This window comes from Anomaloglossus baeobatrachus, chromosome 3 (genome assembly GCF_048569485.1).
Source record: "Anomaloglossus baeobatrachus isolate aAnoBae1 chromosome 3, aAnoBae1.hap1, whole genome shotgun sequence".
Lineage (NCBI taxonomy): Eukaryota > Metazoa > Chordata > Amphibia > Anura > Aromobatidae > Anomaloglossus > Anomaloglossus baeobatrachus.
In genome coordinates, this window is record NC_134355.1 from 47,187,016 (window position 1) to 47,204,813 (window position 17,798).

The 17,798-nt window shown below is 48.2% G+C and overlaps 1 protein-coding gene across 3 annotated transcripts in view; it reads left to right on the plus strand.

The window, feature by feature from the left end:
- BICRAL (BICRA like chromatin remodeling complex associated protein) overlaps positions 1-11,535 on the plus strand; it is an 83,733-nt gene extending 72,198 nt beyond the window's left edge. For 2 of the 3 annotated variants that reach the window (XM_075339181.1, XM_075339182.1), the window contains exons 9-13: positions 2,142-2,191; positions 3,638-3,783; positions 4,950-5,044; positions 5,349-5,451; positions 10,420-11,535. In XM_075339181.1, coding sequence (XP_075195296.1) covers positions 2,142-2,191; positions 3,638-3,783; positions 4,950-5,044; positions 5,349-5,451; positions 10,420-11,174 — 1,149 coding nt within the window. In that variant the 3' untranslated portion in view covers positions 11,175-11,535. The remainder of the gene's footprint in view (positions 1-2,141; positions 2,192-3,637; positions 3,784-4,949; positions 5,045-5,348; positions 5,452-10,419) is intronic. The other variant, XM_075339183.1, reaches the window with a different exon arrangement.
- Positions 11,536-17,798: the final 6,263 nt, after the last annotated feature.

Below are 17,798 nucleotides of genomic sequence, written 5' to 3' on the forward strand. Positions count from 1 at the left end.
CGAGCACTACCATGCTCAGGTGCTCAGTACTGGTAACTAGTGATGAGTGAGCACTACCATGCTCGGGTGCTCTGTACTTGTAACTAGTGATGAGCGGGCACTACCATGCTCGGGTGCTCTGTACTCGTAACTAGTGATGAGCGAGCACTACCATGCTCAGGTGCTCTGTACTTGTAACTAGTGATGAGTGAGCACTACCATGCTCGGGTGCTCAATACTCGTAACTAGTGATGAGCGAGCACTACCATGCTCAGGTGCTCTGTACTTGTAACTAGTGATGAGTGAGCACTACCATGCTCGGGTGCTCTGTACTTGTAACTAGTGATGAGCGGGCACTACCATGCTCAGGAGCTCAGTACTTGTAACTAGTGATGAGCGGGCACTACCATGCTCAGGAGCTCAGTACTTGTAACTAGTGATGAGCGGGCACTACCATGCTCGGGTGCTCAGTATTGTAACTAGTGATGAGCGGGCACTACCATGCTCAGGTGCTCAGTACTGGTAACTAGTGATGAGCGGGCACTACTATGCTCGGGTGCTCAGTATTGTAACTAGTGATGAGCGGGCACTACCATGCTCAGGTGCTCAGTACTGATAACTAGTGATGAGCGGGCACTACCATGCTCGGGTGCTTTGTACTCGTAACTAGTGATGAGCGGGCACTACCATGCTCGGGTGCTCAGTACTGGTAACTAGTGATGAGCGAGCACTACCATGCTCGAGTGCTCTGTACTTGTAACTAGTGATGAGCGAGCACTACCATGCTCGGGTGCTCAGTACTGGTAACTAGTGATGAGCGAGCACTACCATGCTCGGGTGCTCAGTACTCATAGCTAGTGATGAGCGAGCACTACCATGCTCGGGTGCTCTGTACTCATAGCTAGTGATGAGTGGGCACTACCATGCTCGGGTGCTCTGTACTCATAGCTAGTGATGAGCGAGCACTACCATGCTCGGGTGCTCAGTACTCGTAACTAGTGATGAGCGAGCACTACCATGCTCGGGTGCTCTGTACTCCTAAATAATCATGAATGAGCACTACCATTCTCTGGTCCTCGGTACTCATAACTAGTGATGAGTGGGCACTACCATTCTCTGGTCCTCGGTACTCATAACTAGTGATGAGTGGGCACTACCATGCTCGGGTGCTCAGTACTCATAACGAGCAGCTGGATTCTTCGGAGGGCCTTGACTCGTGTACCAAGTATAATGGAAGTGAATGGGGAAATTGAGCATTTTTCTATGAAATCTTCCATTATAGTTGGTACACTGGTTAACTCCCATCCGGGCATTAACTCCTCTTTACGAGTACTGGATGAATCTACACAGGCACACTGTAAGGATGGAGCTGGATACGCCTGTGGGAAATCATTTCTCGGTATCAGGACACAGTATGGCAGATTTAAAAGTCCTAATACTGAAAGGGCATTTTATGGACCTCAGAGAGAGAAAAATCTGAGAATTCAAGCTGATGAGAATGTTCAAGTTCTGGATTTATGACTCCGTACATGGATACTTCCCTCCTCCTCCCGACTGACTTCAGATCACTAAAGTCCCCGTCACACACAGAGATAAATCTTTGGCAGATCTGTGGTTGCAGTGAAATCATGGACATATTGTTCCATTTGTACACAGCCACAAACCTTGCACTGATTGTCCACAATTTCACTGCAACCACAGATCTGCCGCAGATTTATCTCTGTGTGTGATAGGGCCTTAAGTCATCACTTCCACCACATCTCCACTTAATTTCCTTTCCTTGGCTTATCTTTAGGAGACATCACCCAATCTTTCCCATGCACCAATGTCCTGTTGTCACATCTCTTTAATGTTGGCTTTTGTCTCAATAATTCATTTATAATCCAGCCTGACGAAGGAGCCTCTGTGCTCTGAAAGCTGCAAATATCATTTTTCTGGTTAGCAAATAAAGGTTTTACTCCTGGAATATTTTTTTGTCATTTTTGGGGTATTTACATCTATGTCACTCCAATTGGAAGTTTTTACATTATATGGTAAAGTGATTAGTGTCATTCAAAACTACAGCCTGTCCCTCAAAGGCCAGAGGTAGTTGAAGATTTAAGAATTGCCTGAAACTGAAAACTCTTTTTGCAAAAATGGTTTTATGTATATTTTATTGATAGGTTGATGGGTGTCCCGCTATACTGAAGAGGCCAGCCTTGAAGCAAGCTCTGTGAGTATTACACCCCTTTATTCAGTGCTTTGATGGTACTATAAAATCTTCATAGAATAATAGAATGGTAGAGTTGGAAGGGACCTCAGGGGCTATCGGGTCCAACCCTCCCTGCGAGTGCAGGCTTTCCTAAATCATCCCAGCTATATGTTTATCCAGTTTCCGCTTGAAGATTTCCAATGATGGAGAGCTCACCACCTCCTGTGGTTGCCTGTTCCACTCCCTGACTGCCCTCACTACCTCCCGTGGTCGCCTGTTCCACTCCCTGACTGCCCTCACTACCTCCCGTGGTCGCCTGTTCCACTCCCTGACTGCCCTCACCACCTCCCGTGGTCGCCTGTTCCACTCCCTGACTGCCCTCACTACCTCCCGTGGTCACCTGTTCCACTCCCTGACTGCCCTCACTGTCTCTCGTGGTCGCCTGTTCTACTCCCTGACTGCCCTCACTACCTCCCGTGGTCACCTATTCCACTCCCAGACTGCCCGCACTACCTCCCGTGGTCGCCTGTTCCACTCCCTGACTGCCCTCACTACCTCCCGTGGTCACCTGTTCCACTCCCTGACTGCCCTCACTGTCTCTCGTGGTCGCCTGTTCTACTCCCTGACTGCCCTCACTACCTCCCGTGGTCGCCTGTTGCACTCCATGACTGCCCTCACTGCCTCCCGTGGTCGCCTGTTCCACTCCCTGACTGCCCTCACTACCTCCCGTGGTCGCCTGTTCCACTCCCTGACTGCCCTCACTACCTCCCGTGGTCGCCTGTTCCACTCCGTGACTGCCCTCACTGCCTCCCGTGGTCGCCTGTTCCACTCCCTGACTGCCCTCACCACCTCCCGTGGTCGCCTGTTCCACTCCCTGACTGCCCTCACTACCTCCCGTGGTCACCTGTTCCACTCCCTGACTGCCCTCACTGTCTCTCGTGGTCGCCTGTTCTACTCCCTGACTGCCCTCACTACCTCCCGTGGTCACCTATTCCACTCCCAGACTGCCCGCACTACCTCCCGTGGTCGCCTGTTCCACTCCCTGACTGCCCTCACTACCTCCCGTGGTCACCTGTTCCACTCCCTGACTGCCCTCACTGTCTCTCGTGGTCGCCTGTTCCACTCCCTGACTGCCGTCACTACCTCCCGTGGTCGCCTGTTCCACTCCCTGACTGCCCTCACTACCTCCCGTGGTCGCCTGTTCCACTCCCTGACTGCCCTCACTGTCTCTCGTGGTCGCCTGTTCCACTCCCTGACTGCCCTCACTGTCAGAAAGTTTTTCCGAATGTCTAATCTGAATCTCCTTCCTTTAAGTTTCATCTCATTGCTTCTTGTTCTTCCTTGTGCTAATAAGAATAGGGTGGTTCCCTCATCACTGTGACTACCTTTCCAATATTTGTAGACCGTTATTAAATCTTGATTGTCATTGTCATTTCTAATTTCAAATCTTTTTTTTTTTTTGTTTAGATTTCTTCAGCTTTCGCGTAAAGCGCAGGAGCGATCCCTACTGCCGGATAAAAGCAGATTCCAGTCCATTGATAATGCTTGTGAAAGGCTCTTCCCATACCATATATTTCAAGGATCACTGCCAAGCGAAGAGGATTTACAGCAAGGTAGCTCATCACTATGTACTATACTGTAGGGGTAGATATACAGTATTTGACCCTCTCCGTGCTGGTACATGACTAGTGCTTGCTTTCTGGCTCAGTTCAATAACCAGCCCTCTTTTCCATCTCTGCATCAGCTGTTGAGCTGACAATGGCAGCCTTCCCCTGCCATTATTCAGGCATGTGAGCTCTTTCGGCATCAGAATGAACCTTGAAATGGATTAATTTGCATTTTTTTTCAAATTTAGCCTAGATTTAGACAAACATGGAACTTATTGGACTTATTGCAATCTATGGAATGACTGGCTCCTTGTGCTCATCTGCATAGCGGACGAGTGCAGGAACTGCTTGCTATTTACATGCATTAGTGTGGACCATAAACCAGACCAGATTAGTGCATGGTGCAGGTTTTTTTCCACCCAACCCGGAAGTCATTATGTATTAGCCCATACGCTACAATTGGTTCATGTGAGACCGAAAAATAAGCTTTTGCCAACTTAGTCTAAAGGGGGCTTTACACGCAGCGACATCGCTAGCGATGCCGCTCGTGAAAGCACCCGCGCCCCTGTCGTTTGTGCGTCACAGGCAAATCGCTGCCCGTGGCGCACAATATCGCTAACACCCGTCACACTACTTACCTTCCTAGTTACGTCGCTGTGGACGGCGAACCACCTCTTTTTTAAGGGGGAGGTTCGTGCGCTGTCACAGCAACATCACACAGCGGCCTGCCAATAGAAGCGGAGGGGCGGAGACCAGCCGCATAAACGATACGCCCACCTCGTTGCCGGCAGGACGCAGGTACGTTGTTGTTCGTCGTTCCCGGGGTGTCACATGTAGGGATGTGTGCTGCCTCAGGAACGACGAACAACCTGCGTCCTGAAGCAGCAATGATATTTTGGAAATGAACGACGTGTCAACAATCAACGATAAGTTGAGTATTTTTGATCGTTAGCGGTCGCTCGTACGTGTCACACACAACGACGTCGCTAACTAGGCCGGATGTGTGTCACGAATTCCGTGACCCCAACGACATCTCATTAGCGATGTCGTTGCGTGTAACGGGGTCTTTACATCAAGTTTTATCTTTTTGCTCAACCCCTTTATGTTATACTTCCACTTCACATTTAGTTTTTATTTTGCCCTGTTTATTACTCATACTGTTTTTATTACAGTGGACAATGAATTTGAGAGTGCGGCTACTCATCTTTTAAAGAAGACCCAGGCAATGCTCAACAAGTACCGAATGCTGCTATTAGAAGATGCAATGGTGTGTAATGTACATAATGAACAGATTATTCATTATTATGCATTTTATCATTATATATGGATTTGGCAAATCTTTCCGAGTTGGAGACAATGACAGAATCAGGTATTAAAAGCGTAATGATGGGAATATCCAAGTTCAAGGTAAGCAAGCAGAGACGTGCGGCAAAAGGAAAAGCAGATAGTCCACTGACCGGGTCAACAAAGGCATCCAACATCAAAATATACAAGGAAATGTCATGTTTCTGAATGGTGTTTAATGGGTGATGTGTTAATATGTTGTTCTATTGTCTGTGTTGTTACTGTAGCGGATCACTCCTTCCGCAGAGATGGTAATGTTAGACAGAATGTTCAACCAAGAAGAAAGAGCCCTGTTAACACAGGAAAAACGGATGGCATTGGTCGATCCCGGTGAGTTTTATTTCTTCTTTACCACATTTTTGTCAGTAGATGGTTTTATTTTTTCCATTGCATAAATGACGTAATAATAATAATCAATAGATCGCCTTACTTATGGAGCCTCTAGCAGAGTATATTAGAATGGAAAATAGAATTAAGGGAATTAATACTAATTGGAAACAGTATAAACTGACCCTTTATGCGGATGATATTATTTTATCAATCACAGATCCGTTAGAATCCCTAAGAAATATTGACAAGGCCTTACAGGAATTTAATAATATTTCCTACTACAAAATTATTAAACTTAAGTCACAAATTCTTAGTTTCAATTTAGATGACAGCCTAAAAGATGCTATCTATAAAGAATTTAACTATTCCTGGGAGGGAAGGAAATGTACCTTATTTAGGTATATTGCTTTCTAATAATTTAAATAAAATTATACCCTCTAACATGAAACACCTTCTTGCTGCTCTGGACAATGTCCTGAAAGCTTTAAAAATAGAAAAGACCTCATGGTTTGGGAAAATAACATCATACAAAAGAATTATTTTACCAAAAATTCTATATACCTTTAGATGTTTACCCCTTAATATCCCCAATAAGTGGTTAGGAAAAATTCAATCTCAATTACAAAAGTTTGTCTGGTAAAGCAAAAAGCCTAGAACCTCTAAAACCATACTATTTAAACACAAACTGAAAGGTGGCCTGGGTGTGCCTAATATACAATCCTATTACCTAGCAACCTAGTAAAACAAACTCAGTTTACACTATTAGAGAACCTTGATAACAGTTGGATGTCTCTTGAAAAATTCACCACCTGGAATAAAAATAAAAAAGACTTAAGGTGTCTTTACACACTGCAACATCGCAAACGACATCGTTGTAACGTCACCGGTTTTGTGACGTAATAGTGACCTCCCCAGCGACATTGCAGTGTGTGAAACACATCAGCGACCTGGCCCCTGCTGTGAAGTTGCTGATTGCTACAAATCGTTCAGGACCATTGTTTGGTCCTTTGTTTCCCGCTGTGCAGCATGATCGCTAGAAAGTCTCAGTGTGTAAAGGGGACTTAAATGTGCAGGCAGCAGGAGCCGGCTTCTGCGGACCCTGGTAACCACGGTAAACATCGGGTAACCAAGAAGCCCTGTCCTTGGTTACCCGATATTTACCTTCGATACCAGCCTCCGCCGCTCTCACTGTCAGTGCCGGCTCCTGCTCCTTGCACGTGTAGCAGAGTACACATCGGGTAATTAACCCGATGTGTGCTGTAACTAGGAGAGCAGGGAGCTAGTGCTAAGCAGTGTGCGCTGCTCCCTGCTCTCTGCACGTGTAGCTACAGCACACATCGGGTAATTAACCCGATGTGTGCTGTAACTAGGAGAGCAGGGAGCCAGCGCTAAGCAGTGTGCGCTGCTCCCTGCTCTCTGCACGTGTAGCTACAGCACACATCGGGTAATTAACCCGATGTATACTGTAGCTAGGAGAGCAGGGAGCCAGCGCTAAGCAGTGTGCGCTGCTCCCTGCTCTCTGCACGTGTAGCTGCGTGCGCTGGTAACCAAGGTAAATATCGGGTTAGTTACCCGATATTTACCTTAGTTACCAAGCGCAGCATCGCTTCAGTGCGTCGCTGCTGGCTGGGGGCTGGTCACTGGTTGCTGGTGACAGCTCATCAGCAACCCGTGTAGCGATGCTCCAGCGATCCCTGCCAGGTCAGGTTGCTGGTGGGATCGCTGGAGCGTCTGACTGTGACCTCTCACCAGCAACCTCCTAGCAACTTACCAGCGATCCCTATCAGGTTGTATCGTTGTTGGGATCGCTGGTAAGTTGTTTAGTGTAAAGGGTGCCTTAACTCTTAGCTTATCTGCTTAGAACAAATACAAATTTGCCAAGAAACCCAACTAATAATGCAGAGATAAAAGCTTGGAGAACTCTGCTAAACTGTTTATTAGCACAAATGGTCTCGATGACAAGTTTAAAAAACATCTCGATAGATACTTTGGAACTGATGATACCAAGAATTAAATTATTAAATTGGAAAAGATGTGGTATACTTTTCCTTGACGATATTGTAAGTAATAAAGATATTATTCCTTTTGACATATTACTTATAAAATACAATCTACCAATATCAGAGAAATATAAATGGACTCGTATATGGGAGTTTCTGCAAGAAACACATCTTCTATCAAAAAAATTACCCACCTTCATCATAGACTTACTAAACAACCCATTAAACATAGGTTTATGGAATACCAGTAACATATATTCAATTTTTAATGATGACTATACATTTAAGAAATTGAAATATATGGAATTTTGGGAAAAACAATTGAATACGACATTTCAATCTAACAAATGGAAATCTGCATTAACCTATACATACTCGATGTCTACCTGTATATCCATACAAGAATCTTATTATAAGATTCTGGTTGAGTGGTACTATACCCCACAAAAACTACATAGATTCCCTTCTCATAATTCTGATTTATGTTGGAGAGAATGTGAAGAGAGAGGTACTACCAGTCATATTTTTTGGAGTTGTCCAAAACTGAAGGAATTGTGGAGAGATACAGAAATTCTCCTCCATAATGTAACCTCATCTGAAATTAGTCTCTCTGCGGAATTAGTTCTGCTATCAATTGGGATAGATGAACTTAACTTAAATTATAGACATATTACCTGTCATATCATACAAGTGATTAAAAATCTCCTCGCTGCCAACTGGAGAAATACTAATGTTCTATCTATACATGAAGTAATAGAAAGAATTTCCTCTCACAATCTTTACGAATTTAAGTTTGCTTTGAAAGATAGATTATATGATAAGTACTCGGTGAGATGGAATCTTTGGTCAAAGAAGTTCAATCCCAATCTTATTATATTAAATCCTTGAGTTAGTGGAGCTACTAGTTGTAAAAATGATTTAATTATATTCTCCGTCTTTTTTTTATTCTAATAGTTACGTTTAGCAATTTATGTGTTAAGAGATTCAGTTAAAATTTTCAGCCAAAACTCTACTACGGTATAACTCTAGTTTATTTTTTCTTTAATCATATAGCCTTTCCCTCTCCCCCCCTCTTTTTTTTTTGTTTTCCCCCTTTCCCGTGCTCCACTTTTTCTATTTCAAAAATTGAATGTTAATTTAACTTTAGATTGTAATTTGACTAATTGTTGTTAAATTTTACTGTGTGAACTATTTGTTTTGTTTGAACCAAATTTTAAAATAAAAAAAAAATGTAAAAAAAAAAAAATAATAATAATCAATAGAAGGAAGCAAGGAAAACAATAACTATTAAGAATGAAGAGAGAGCTCTTTGAAGGGAGTCAGTCACCCCCAAAATGCATTTAAATAGGCTATATACAGTGTTGTAGGGGACTTAGCAGAAATAGCTAAGGCTGAACAGTAATATTAATACATAACCTTTACTGGATATGATTAAAAAGACCCAATTGGTCACAAACACCTCAATGACAAATGTGGACAAATACAAACGTGTTAAAAACGAGACAAAAAGGAACATTGCAACTGTTAGTGCCTACAAATTTAGCACAGCAAGCTGTCACTATTATGCATCCCGCCTAGTAAACGCTGCTCCATGTCATACACAGAAAATTGGGCAGCAGATATGTGGAGTATGCATAGACAAGGTGACAGAAAATAATGGAACAGTCTCACCAATTAGGTGTCCTGAAGGGTATTCACTGGTAATGGTAATAATTGGGGGGAGGGGGGTTGGGGGGCACATACCTCTGCCACACAATTCACCAAAATGCAAGACTACCTGTCACCGCTCACATCCCTCCTTCCCACGGTATATTAGCCCCAGTCACAGGGTAAATTCAGCCTCCTGCCTGTAGAGATGAGAGGGTCTCCACGCACCCAGCAACTCCTGCTCTCTTCCTACACCTAGCGAACACATGACTGATAGTGCTTCCTTTACTGTATACACAGTGATCAGGAAGGCAGAGATGGTAATAAACGATCTCTGCCTTCTCTGTAGGGAGTCTGCCAACTCCACAGCTGCACGATCTTGTGCATCAACGTACTTTGCATTGATGTTTTAGAAACGTCAGTGAAGAGTAAAGTGCGGACCTTCCCAACGTTTAAAGGGAACCTGTCACCACTTTTTTGGCCTATAAGCTGCGGCCACCACCACCGGGCTCTTATATACAGCATTCTAACATGCTGTATATAAGAGCCCAGGCCGGGGGTATAACATAAAAATCACTCTATAATACTTACCTAACGGTCGCGCTGTGGGCCTAATGGGCATCTCCGTTGTCCAGTGCCGGCGCCGCTTCTTTTGGCCATCTTTGTTCTCCTTCTTCTCTAGCCGCGGTGCATGACGGGTCAGACGTCATCCACACTCGCCGGCATTCAGGTCCTGAGTAGGCGCACTTTGATCTGCTCTGAGCAGGGCAGATCAAAGTATTTTAGTGCGCCTGCGCAGGACCGGCGAGTGTGTATGATGTCGGACGTGTCATGCACCCAGGCTTCAGAAAGAGGACGAAGATGGCCGAAAGGGGAGGCGCCGGCACCGGACAACGGAGACACCCATATGGCTAACCGCAGCAACCGTTAGGTAAGTATTATAAAGTGTTTTTTATGTTATACCCCCGGCCTGGGCTCCTATATACAGCATGTTAGAATGATGTATATAAGAGCCCGGTGGTGGTGGCCGCAGCTTATAGGCCAAAAAAGTGGTGACAGGTTCACTTTAAAGTTAAGAAATGGTCCGGAACTGGTTAAAAAGTTTTTATTTTTTAAAAGAGATGTGCAGACTTATAATATTGATGACCCCCATTCTTAAGGTATTTTATCCATATTAGATAGCCGGCGGGTTAACACCCAGCACCCCTACTGATCAGTGTATACGGCCGGTATACCACAGCTGCCAAAAATGTGATTAACGTCCATCAGACAATTGGGACAGCGGTGCATTTAGAAAAAAAAATGTCTTCTCTTTCCACAGACGCTTACTTGTCAGAGTTTTGCTGCATTGATACATTTCAAGAAAGTTCTTCGGATGAGAAGGTTCCCAGCAGTCAAGATACAGAGGCCGAAGCAGACCTTACCTTATCAGATGCTTGTCCACCGGTTGATGAACCTAAGGACAAGACGACCGCGGGTAAAGTACACGACTCCCCATTATCAGTGCCTAAAAACAATTCAGCATCCCATACGCCCAATCACCCTTCCGAGGATAAAGACAGCCTTAATACAGATAGTAAGTTGAAGAATATAAGTCTTTTACCACAAAAGCAACTTTTCGTAAGCCTTTATAAACTGAAGCGAAAGTACACTGACTGTTCTTCAGATCCCGATGCTTCTTGTCAGACATCCAAGAGTCCTGACCCTGTTGCCGATGCTCCGGTGACCATTCCTGTTTCTGGCGCAAATATGGACACAGACGATGTGGAGCACTTCCAGGGTAAAGCGGCAGGACCTTCTCAAGATGCTGCGTGCAAGCCAGGAGATCCCGCATCGAGTCCCGGAAAACCTTGTAAAACTTCAACCCCCAGTGAGACGGTAAAAGAGACAGTGCGAAACGTCCTGGAACTTAAACTTAGTGCAAAACACTTCAAAAGTGACAATTCCAGTGTCAAACCATCAGCTCCGGCACCGGAGGAAAACTGCACGGACAAACACGTTTCTGACGCCAGGGAAGGCGCAGCAGAGACGGATTCGGTTTTAGAAGCAGCTGTAAATAGTATATTAGAGTGCTAAAGGACAACTTTCACATATGTCTGTGGGATGCATGCCACCTGTGAGCAATAGTGACTATATTCACACGCCAGATCGGCAACGGCACACGGCGGCTCGAGGCAGCCATTACTGAATGAAAGCTAGCTTGTTTTAGACAATCAGGACGGATCTGAACAAAGCAGGTCTCATTAGTAATACAAGAATTTAAGATATATTTGTTCTTTTTTTTAAAAAAAACAACCAAACATTTTCATTAAAGATGCAATCTCTGTTGCAAATCTGAAGCAGACTTATTTCTTCAGTGTTAGATGAGTGAGGTAGAGCACTAAGAAACAATAGGAATGAGTGGAGTTAATCCATATCATTTTTTACTAAATTTTAATTGGGGATCATGTTTATTTTTTTTTTGGGGGGGGGTGGGGTTGCTGCTTTTTGTATTGACATAGTTTGGGCATTTATTATGTTGTTGCAAAATGGCCAACAAACTTTTTTTTTCCTCCGCTGCGTTTTTGGAAAAGTTGTCCTCTATGCTACATATTCCTTCTATGTTGTAAGACTTTTTTTTATTCTGTTATGTCGCAAGCGGATCTTCATGTTCCTTCCCATCTGATGATCAATGGCATTTACATAATAATTTTCTTTTGCAGCCATTTTGAGATAAGATATCGTAATGGATTCAATTCTCCACATACTAAAGGGGGCTTTACACGCAGCGATATCGCTAGCGAGCGCACCTGCCCCCATCGTTTGTGCGTCACGGACAAATCGTTGCCCGTGGCGCACAATATCGCTAGGAGCTGTCACACGGACTTACCTGCTTAGCGACGTCGCTGTGGCCGGCGAACCGCCTCCTTTCTAAGGGGGGCGGTTCGTGCGGCGTCACAGCGGCGTCACTAAGCGGCCACCCAATAGAAGTAGAGGGGCGGAGATGAGCGGCCGTAACATCCCGCCCACCTCCTTCCGTCCTCATTGCCGGCGGCTGCAGGTAAGCTGTAGTGCGTCGTTCCCGAGGTGTCACACGTAGCGATGTGTGCTGCCTCGGGAACAACGAACAACCTGCGTCTTTAGTAATCAACAATTTTTTGAAAATGAACAACGTGTCAACAATTTTACATCGTTAACGGCCGCTCGGAGGTGTCACACGCAACAACGTCGCTAACGATGCCGGATGTGCGTCACGGAATCTGTGATCCCGGCGATATATCGTGAGATACGTCGTTGCGTGTAACGGGGCCTTAAGGCTTTGTTCACGTGCCCTGTAGTCATCCATTAGAGTGGATCCGTTGGGAAACTGATTTCTGACAGATCCGTTTTTTTAACATAGGATTCTATGGACAACGTATCCGTTAACGGATTGCTATTTGGCCATCCATTGTACTTGCATTTCTAATAGATTAGTTGTTTCTTTGTCGCTCCATTGGGAGACCCAGACAATTGGGTGTATAGCTTCTGCCTCCGGAGGCCACACAAAGTATTACACTGAAAAGTGTAACCCCTCCCCTCTGCCTATACACCCTCCCGTGCATCACGGGCTCCTCAGTTTTATACTTTGTGTGGAAGGAGGCACACATCCACTCATGCATTCCCATTTTAGTCAGCAGCAGCTGCTGATTTTATCGGATGGAAGAAAAGAGGGCCCCCACAGGGCCCCCGGCATGCTCCCTTCTCACCCCACTACGTCGGCGGTGCTGTTAAGGTTGAGGTACCCATTGCGGGTACAGAGGCTGGAGCCACATGCCGTTTTCCTTCACAATCCCTTAGAGGCTCTGGGAGAAGTGGGATCCTGACCGGTCATCCATTCACTGGGACCGGGCTCCCTCCGCAGCCCCTGTGGGAATCTGCCGGACAGGAGTCTATGTATCCTCAGGGACAGGGCCCTGCATCTAAAGGTACTCTGTGTCCCCATGGGGACTGTGCATGGAGCGCTTGTTTCACAGACGCTGCAGCAGCTGCTGGTTTGTGAAGACCGGGACTTCCGCGCCGACCGAGCCTGTTTGTCGGCCGCGGTATTAAATTTAGTCCCCGGCTTCATTGCGGCCTAGTACCATAACTCCTGCCCCTGGGCCTGCCAGTCAGGGGTAAGGGCGGGACGGTCGACCTGACGTCGGCAGTGAGGGCTGGAGCATACTTTAGGTTTCCTCCCCCCCCCTCACTGATCACTGTGGGGCCCCAGATTCCCGCACTTTACTAGTCGCCGCCCACGGCTCCCTCCTCCCCTGAGAGCTCAGGCAGCCATTTTTACACACATTCTGCCGATGGAGGATTTCAGGAACGAGCTCTGCAGCTCTGGGAGACCTAAGGCAGGGAATCTGGTGGACACACACTCCGCTTGGGCGGTCGGTAAGCCACACCGGTCACCCGGTGCTGGTCCCCCTAGGGTGCCGGAGTATATATATATATATATATTTGTATATATTTTCTCTTTTCGGCCGGGTTGTTTACTTTGGCTATATACCCTCAGTGATCACTCTCCTAGGAGACATCAGCATGTCGTCCACAAGGAGCAAGGGCGCTAAAGCAAAGGGTTTTTTTGCAACCTGTACCTCTTGTGGGGCTATGTTACCTGCGGGTTCCACCTACCCTCACTGTGAGCAATGCTCGACCCCTGTTGCACTTGCTCAGCCGGAGCCTCGGTCACTAGTGGGCCCCTCGGATCAGCCAGACCCTCCTGCTTCCACTATCCAGGCGGCAGGGACAGAGTTTGCAGTTTTTGCTGAGAAACTCTCTGAGTCGCTTTCACAATCCATGGCTCAGTCTATGGACAAATGGTCTGCCAAGCTACTAGAAGCCTTGCAGTCCAGACCGGTCCTTACACAGGCCCCGGGCACTGTTGGATCATCGCCTCCAGGCCCCTCTCGGTCTGCGCCGCAGCGTGCTCCTGGGGTGGCCCCTAGGTCTCACGTGGAGGACTCCTGCACGGACCACAGTCCCAGACCGGCTAAGCGGGCTCGCTGGGAATCTTCCCCGACTTCCTCACGCTGCTCGGGGTCTCAGCTTGAGGACTCTCTGGAGGACGAGGCGGACGTCGCAGCTCAGGGCTCTGACCCTGACATTGCCCTCAATCTTGATACACCTGAGGGGGACGCCTTAGTAAACGATCTTATATCGTCCATTAACCAGGTGCTAGATCTTTCCCCCCCACCTCCACCTATAGAGGAGTCGGCTTCGCAGCAGGAGAAACATCAGTTTAGGTTTCCCAAACGTACACGGAGTGCGTTTTTCGATCACTCTAACTTCAGAGATGCTGTCCAGAAGCACAGAGCATTTCCGGACAAGCGCTTTACTAAGCGCCTTAATGACACACGTTACCCCTTCCCCTCTGACGTAGTTAAGGGTTGGGCTCAATGTCCCAAGGTGGATCCTCCAGTCTCTAGACTGGCGGCTAGATCTGTAGTATCAGTTGCAGATGGCTCATCGCTCAAGGATGCCACTGACAGGCAGATAGAGCTCCTGGTGAAATCCATCTATGAAGCCACAGGCGCGTCTTTTGCCCCGGCCTTTGCAGCCGTGTGGGCACTCCAAGCTATCTCAGCTTGTCTGTCTGAGATTAATGCGGTCACACGTACCTCTGCTCCGCAAGTTGCGTCTTTGACTTCTCAGGCGTCGGCTTTTTCGTCCTACGCCATGAACGCCGTCCTGGACTCTGCTAGCCGTACAGCGGTAGCATCCGCTAATTCGGTGGCAGTCCGCAGGGCCATGTGGCTACGCGAATGGAAGGCAGACTCTGCTTCCAAGAAGTTCTTAACTGGTTTGCCGTTTTCTGGCGACCGATTGTTTGGCGAACGATTGGATGAAATTATTAAGGAATCCAAGGGAAAGGACTCGTCCTTACCCCAGTCCAAACCGAAGAGACCTCAGCAACGGAAAATACAACCGAGGTTTCGGTCCTTTCGGCCCTCAGCCAAGTCCCAATTCTACTCGTCCAACAGGCCGGAGAAGGGCCAGAGGAACTCCTATGCGTGGCGGTCCAAGTCACGCCCCCAAAAAACCGCCGGAGGCACTGCCTCCAAGGCGGCCTCCTCATGACTTTCGGCCTCCCCGAACCGCTCCTCGGTCGGTGGCAGGCTCTCCCGCTTTTGCGACGCTTGGTGGCCACATGTCCAAGACCGATGGGTGAGAGACATTCTGTCTCACGGTTACAGGATAGAGTTCAGCCCTCGTCCTCCGACTCGTTTCTTCAGAACATCTCCGCACTTTTTCAGGCTGTGGGCGTTCTGAAGACAGAAGGAGTGGTGATTCCCGTTCCCCCTCAGGAACGTGGTCACGGCTTCTACTCCAACTTGTTCGTGGTGCCAAAGAAGGACGGATCATTCCGTCCCGTTCTGGACCTCAAACTGCTCAACAGGCATGTGAGCACCAGAAGGTTTCGGATGGAATCTCTCCGCTCGGTCATCGCTTCGATGTCACAAGGAGACTTCCTAGCATCAATCGACATCAAGGATGCTTATCTCCATGTGCCGATCGCACCCGAACATCAACGCTTCCTGCGTTTCGCGATCGGGGACGAACACCTTCAGTTCGTGGCACTGCCTTTCGGCCTGGCGACAGCCCCACGGGTCTTCACCAAGGTCATGGCATCCGTTGTGGCGGTCCTACACTCTCAGGGACACTCGGTGATCCCTTACTTAGACGATCTCCTAGTCAGGGCACCCTCCCGGGTGGCGTGTCAACACAGCCTGACCGTCGCTCTGGCGACTCTCCAGCAGTTCGGGTGGCTCATCAACTTCCCAAAGTCCAAGTTGACACCGACCCAATCACTGACTTACCTCGGGATGGAGTTTCATACTCACTCAGCGGTAGTCAAGCTACCGCTGGACAAACAGCTTTCGCTGCAGACAGGGGTGCAATCTCTTCTTCGGGGTCAGTCACACCCCTTGAGGCGCCTCATGCACTTCCTCGGGAAGATGGTGGCAGCAATAGAGGCAGTGCCCTTCGCGCAGTTCCATCTGCGCCCACTCCAATGGGACATTCTCCGCAAATGGGACAGGAGGTCGACGTCCCTCGACAGGAACGTCTCTCTTTTCCTTGCAACCAAGATGTCACTTCAGTGGTGGCTCCTTCCCAACTCTCTGTCGCAGGGAAAATCCTTCCTACCCCCAACCTGGGCTGTGGTCACGACGGACGCGAGCCTGTCAGGGTGGGGAGTGGTTTTTCTCCACCACAGGGCTCAGGGAACCTGGACTCCGATAGAGTCTTCCCTTCAGATCAATGTTCTGGAGATAAGGGCAGTGTATCTAGCCCTAAAGGCGTTCCATCGGTGGCTGGAGGGCAGGCAGATCCGCATACAGTCGGACAACGCCACGGCGGTCGCGTACATCAACCACCAGGGCGGCACGCGCAGCCGTCAAGCCTTCCAGGAAGTCCGACGGACTCTGCTGTGGGCGGAAGCCACAGCCTCCACCATCTCCGCAGTTCACATCCCGGGCGTAGAAAACTGGGAAGCAGATTTTCTCAGTCGTCAGGGCATGGATGCGGGGGAATGGTCTCTTCACCCAGACGTGTTTCGAGAGATCTGTCGCCGCTGGGGAACGCCGGACGTCGATCTCATGGCGTCACGGCACCACAACAAGGTCCCGGCCTTCATGGCACGGTCTCAAGATCACAGAGCTCTGGCGGCGGACGCGTTAGTTCAGGATTGGTCGCAGTTTCGACTCCCTTATGTGTTTCCTCCTCTGGCGATGTTGCCCAGAGTGTTACGCAAGATCAGATCCGACTGTCGTCGCGCCATTCTCGTCGCTCCAGATTGGCCGAGGCGGTCGTGGTACCCGGATCTGTGGCATCTCACGGTGGGTCAGCCGTGGGCGCTTCCAGACCGCACAGACCTGCTGTCACAAGGGCCGTTTTTCCATCTGAATTCTGTGGCCCTCAACCTGACTGTGTGGCCATTGAGTCCTGGCTCCTAGCGTCGTCGGGTTTATCTCAATTACCTCACTCCGAAGAGTGTCGGAGCTTGCAGCGCTGTCATGCAAATCCCCTTTCCTGGTTTTTCACCAGGATAAGGTGGTTCTGCGTCCTGTCCCGGAGTTTCTCCCTAAGGTGGTATCTCCTTTTCATCTCAATCAGGATATCTCCTTACCGTCATTTTGCCCTCATCCAGTTCACCAGTGTGAAAAGGATTTGCATTCATTAGATCTAGTGAGAGCACTCCGGCTCTACGTGTCTCGCACGGCGCCCCTGCGCCGTTCAGATGCGCTCTTTGTCCTGGTCGCTGGCCAGCGTAAGGGTTCGCAGGCTTCCAAGTCAACCTTGGCTCGGTGGATCAAGGAACCGATTCTTGAAGCCTACCATTCTTCGGGGCTTCCTCTTCCTTCGGGCCTGAAAGCCCATTCTACCAGAGCCGTGGGTGCATCCTGGGCATTGCGACACCGGGCTACGGCTCAGCAGGTCTGTCAGGCAGCTACCTGGTCTAGTCTGCACACCTTCACAAAACACTATCAAGTGCATACCTATGCTATGGCAGATGCCAGTCTAGGTAGGCGAGTTCTTCAGGCGGCGGTTGCCCACCTGGAGGAAGGGGTCGTTTTTCGGCTCTCTTTTATTGACGTATTCTTTTACCCACCCAGGGACTGCTTTTGGACGTCCCAATTGTCTGGGTCTCCCAATGGAGCGACAAAGAAGAAGGGAATTTTGTTTACTTACCGTAAA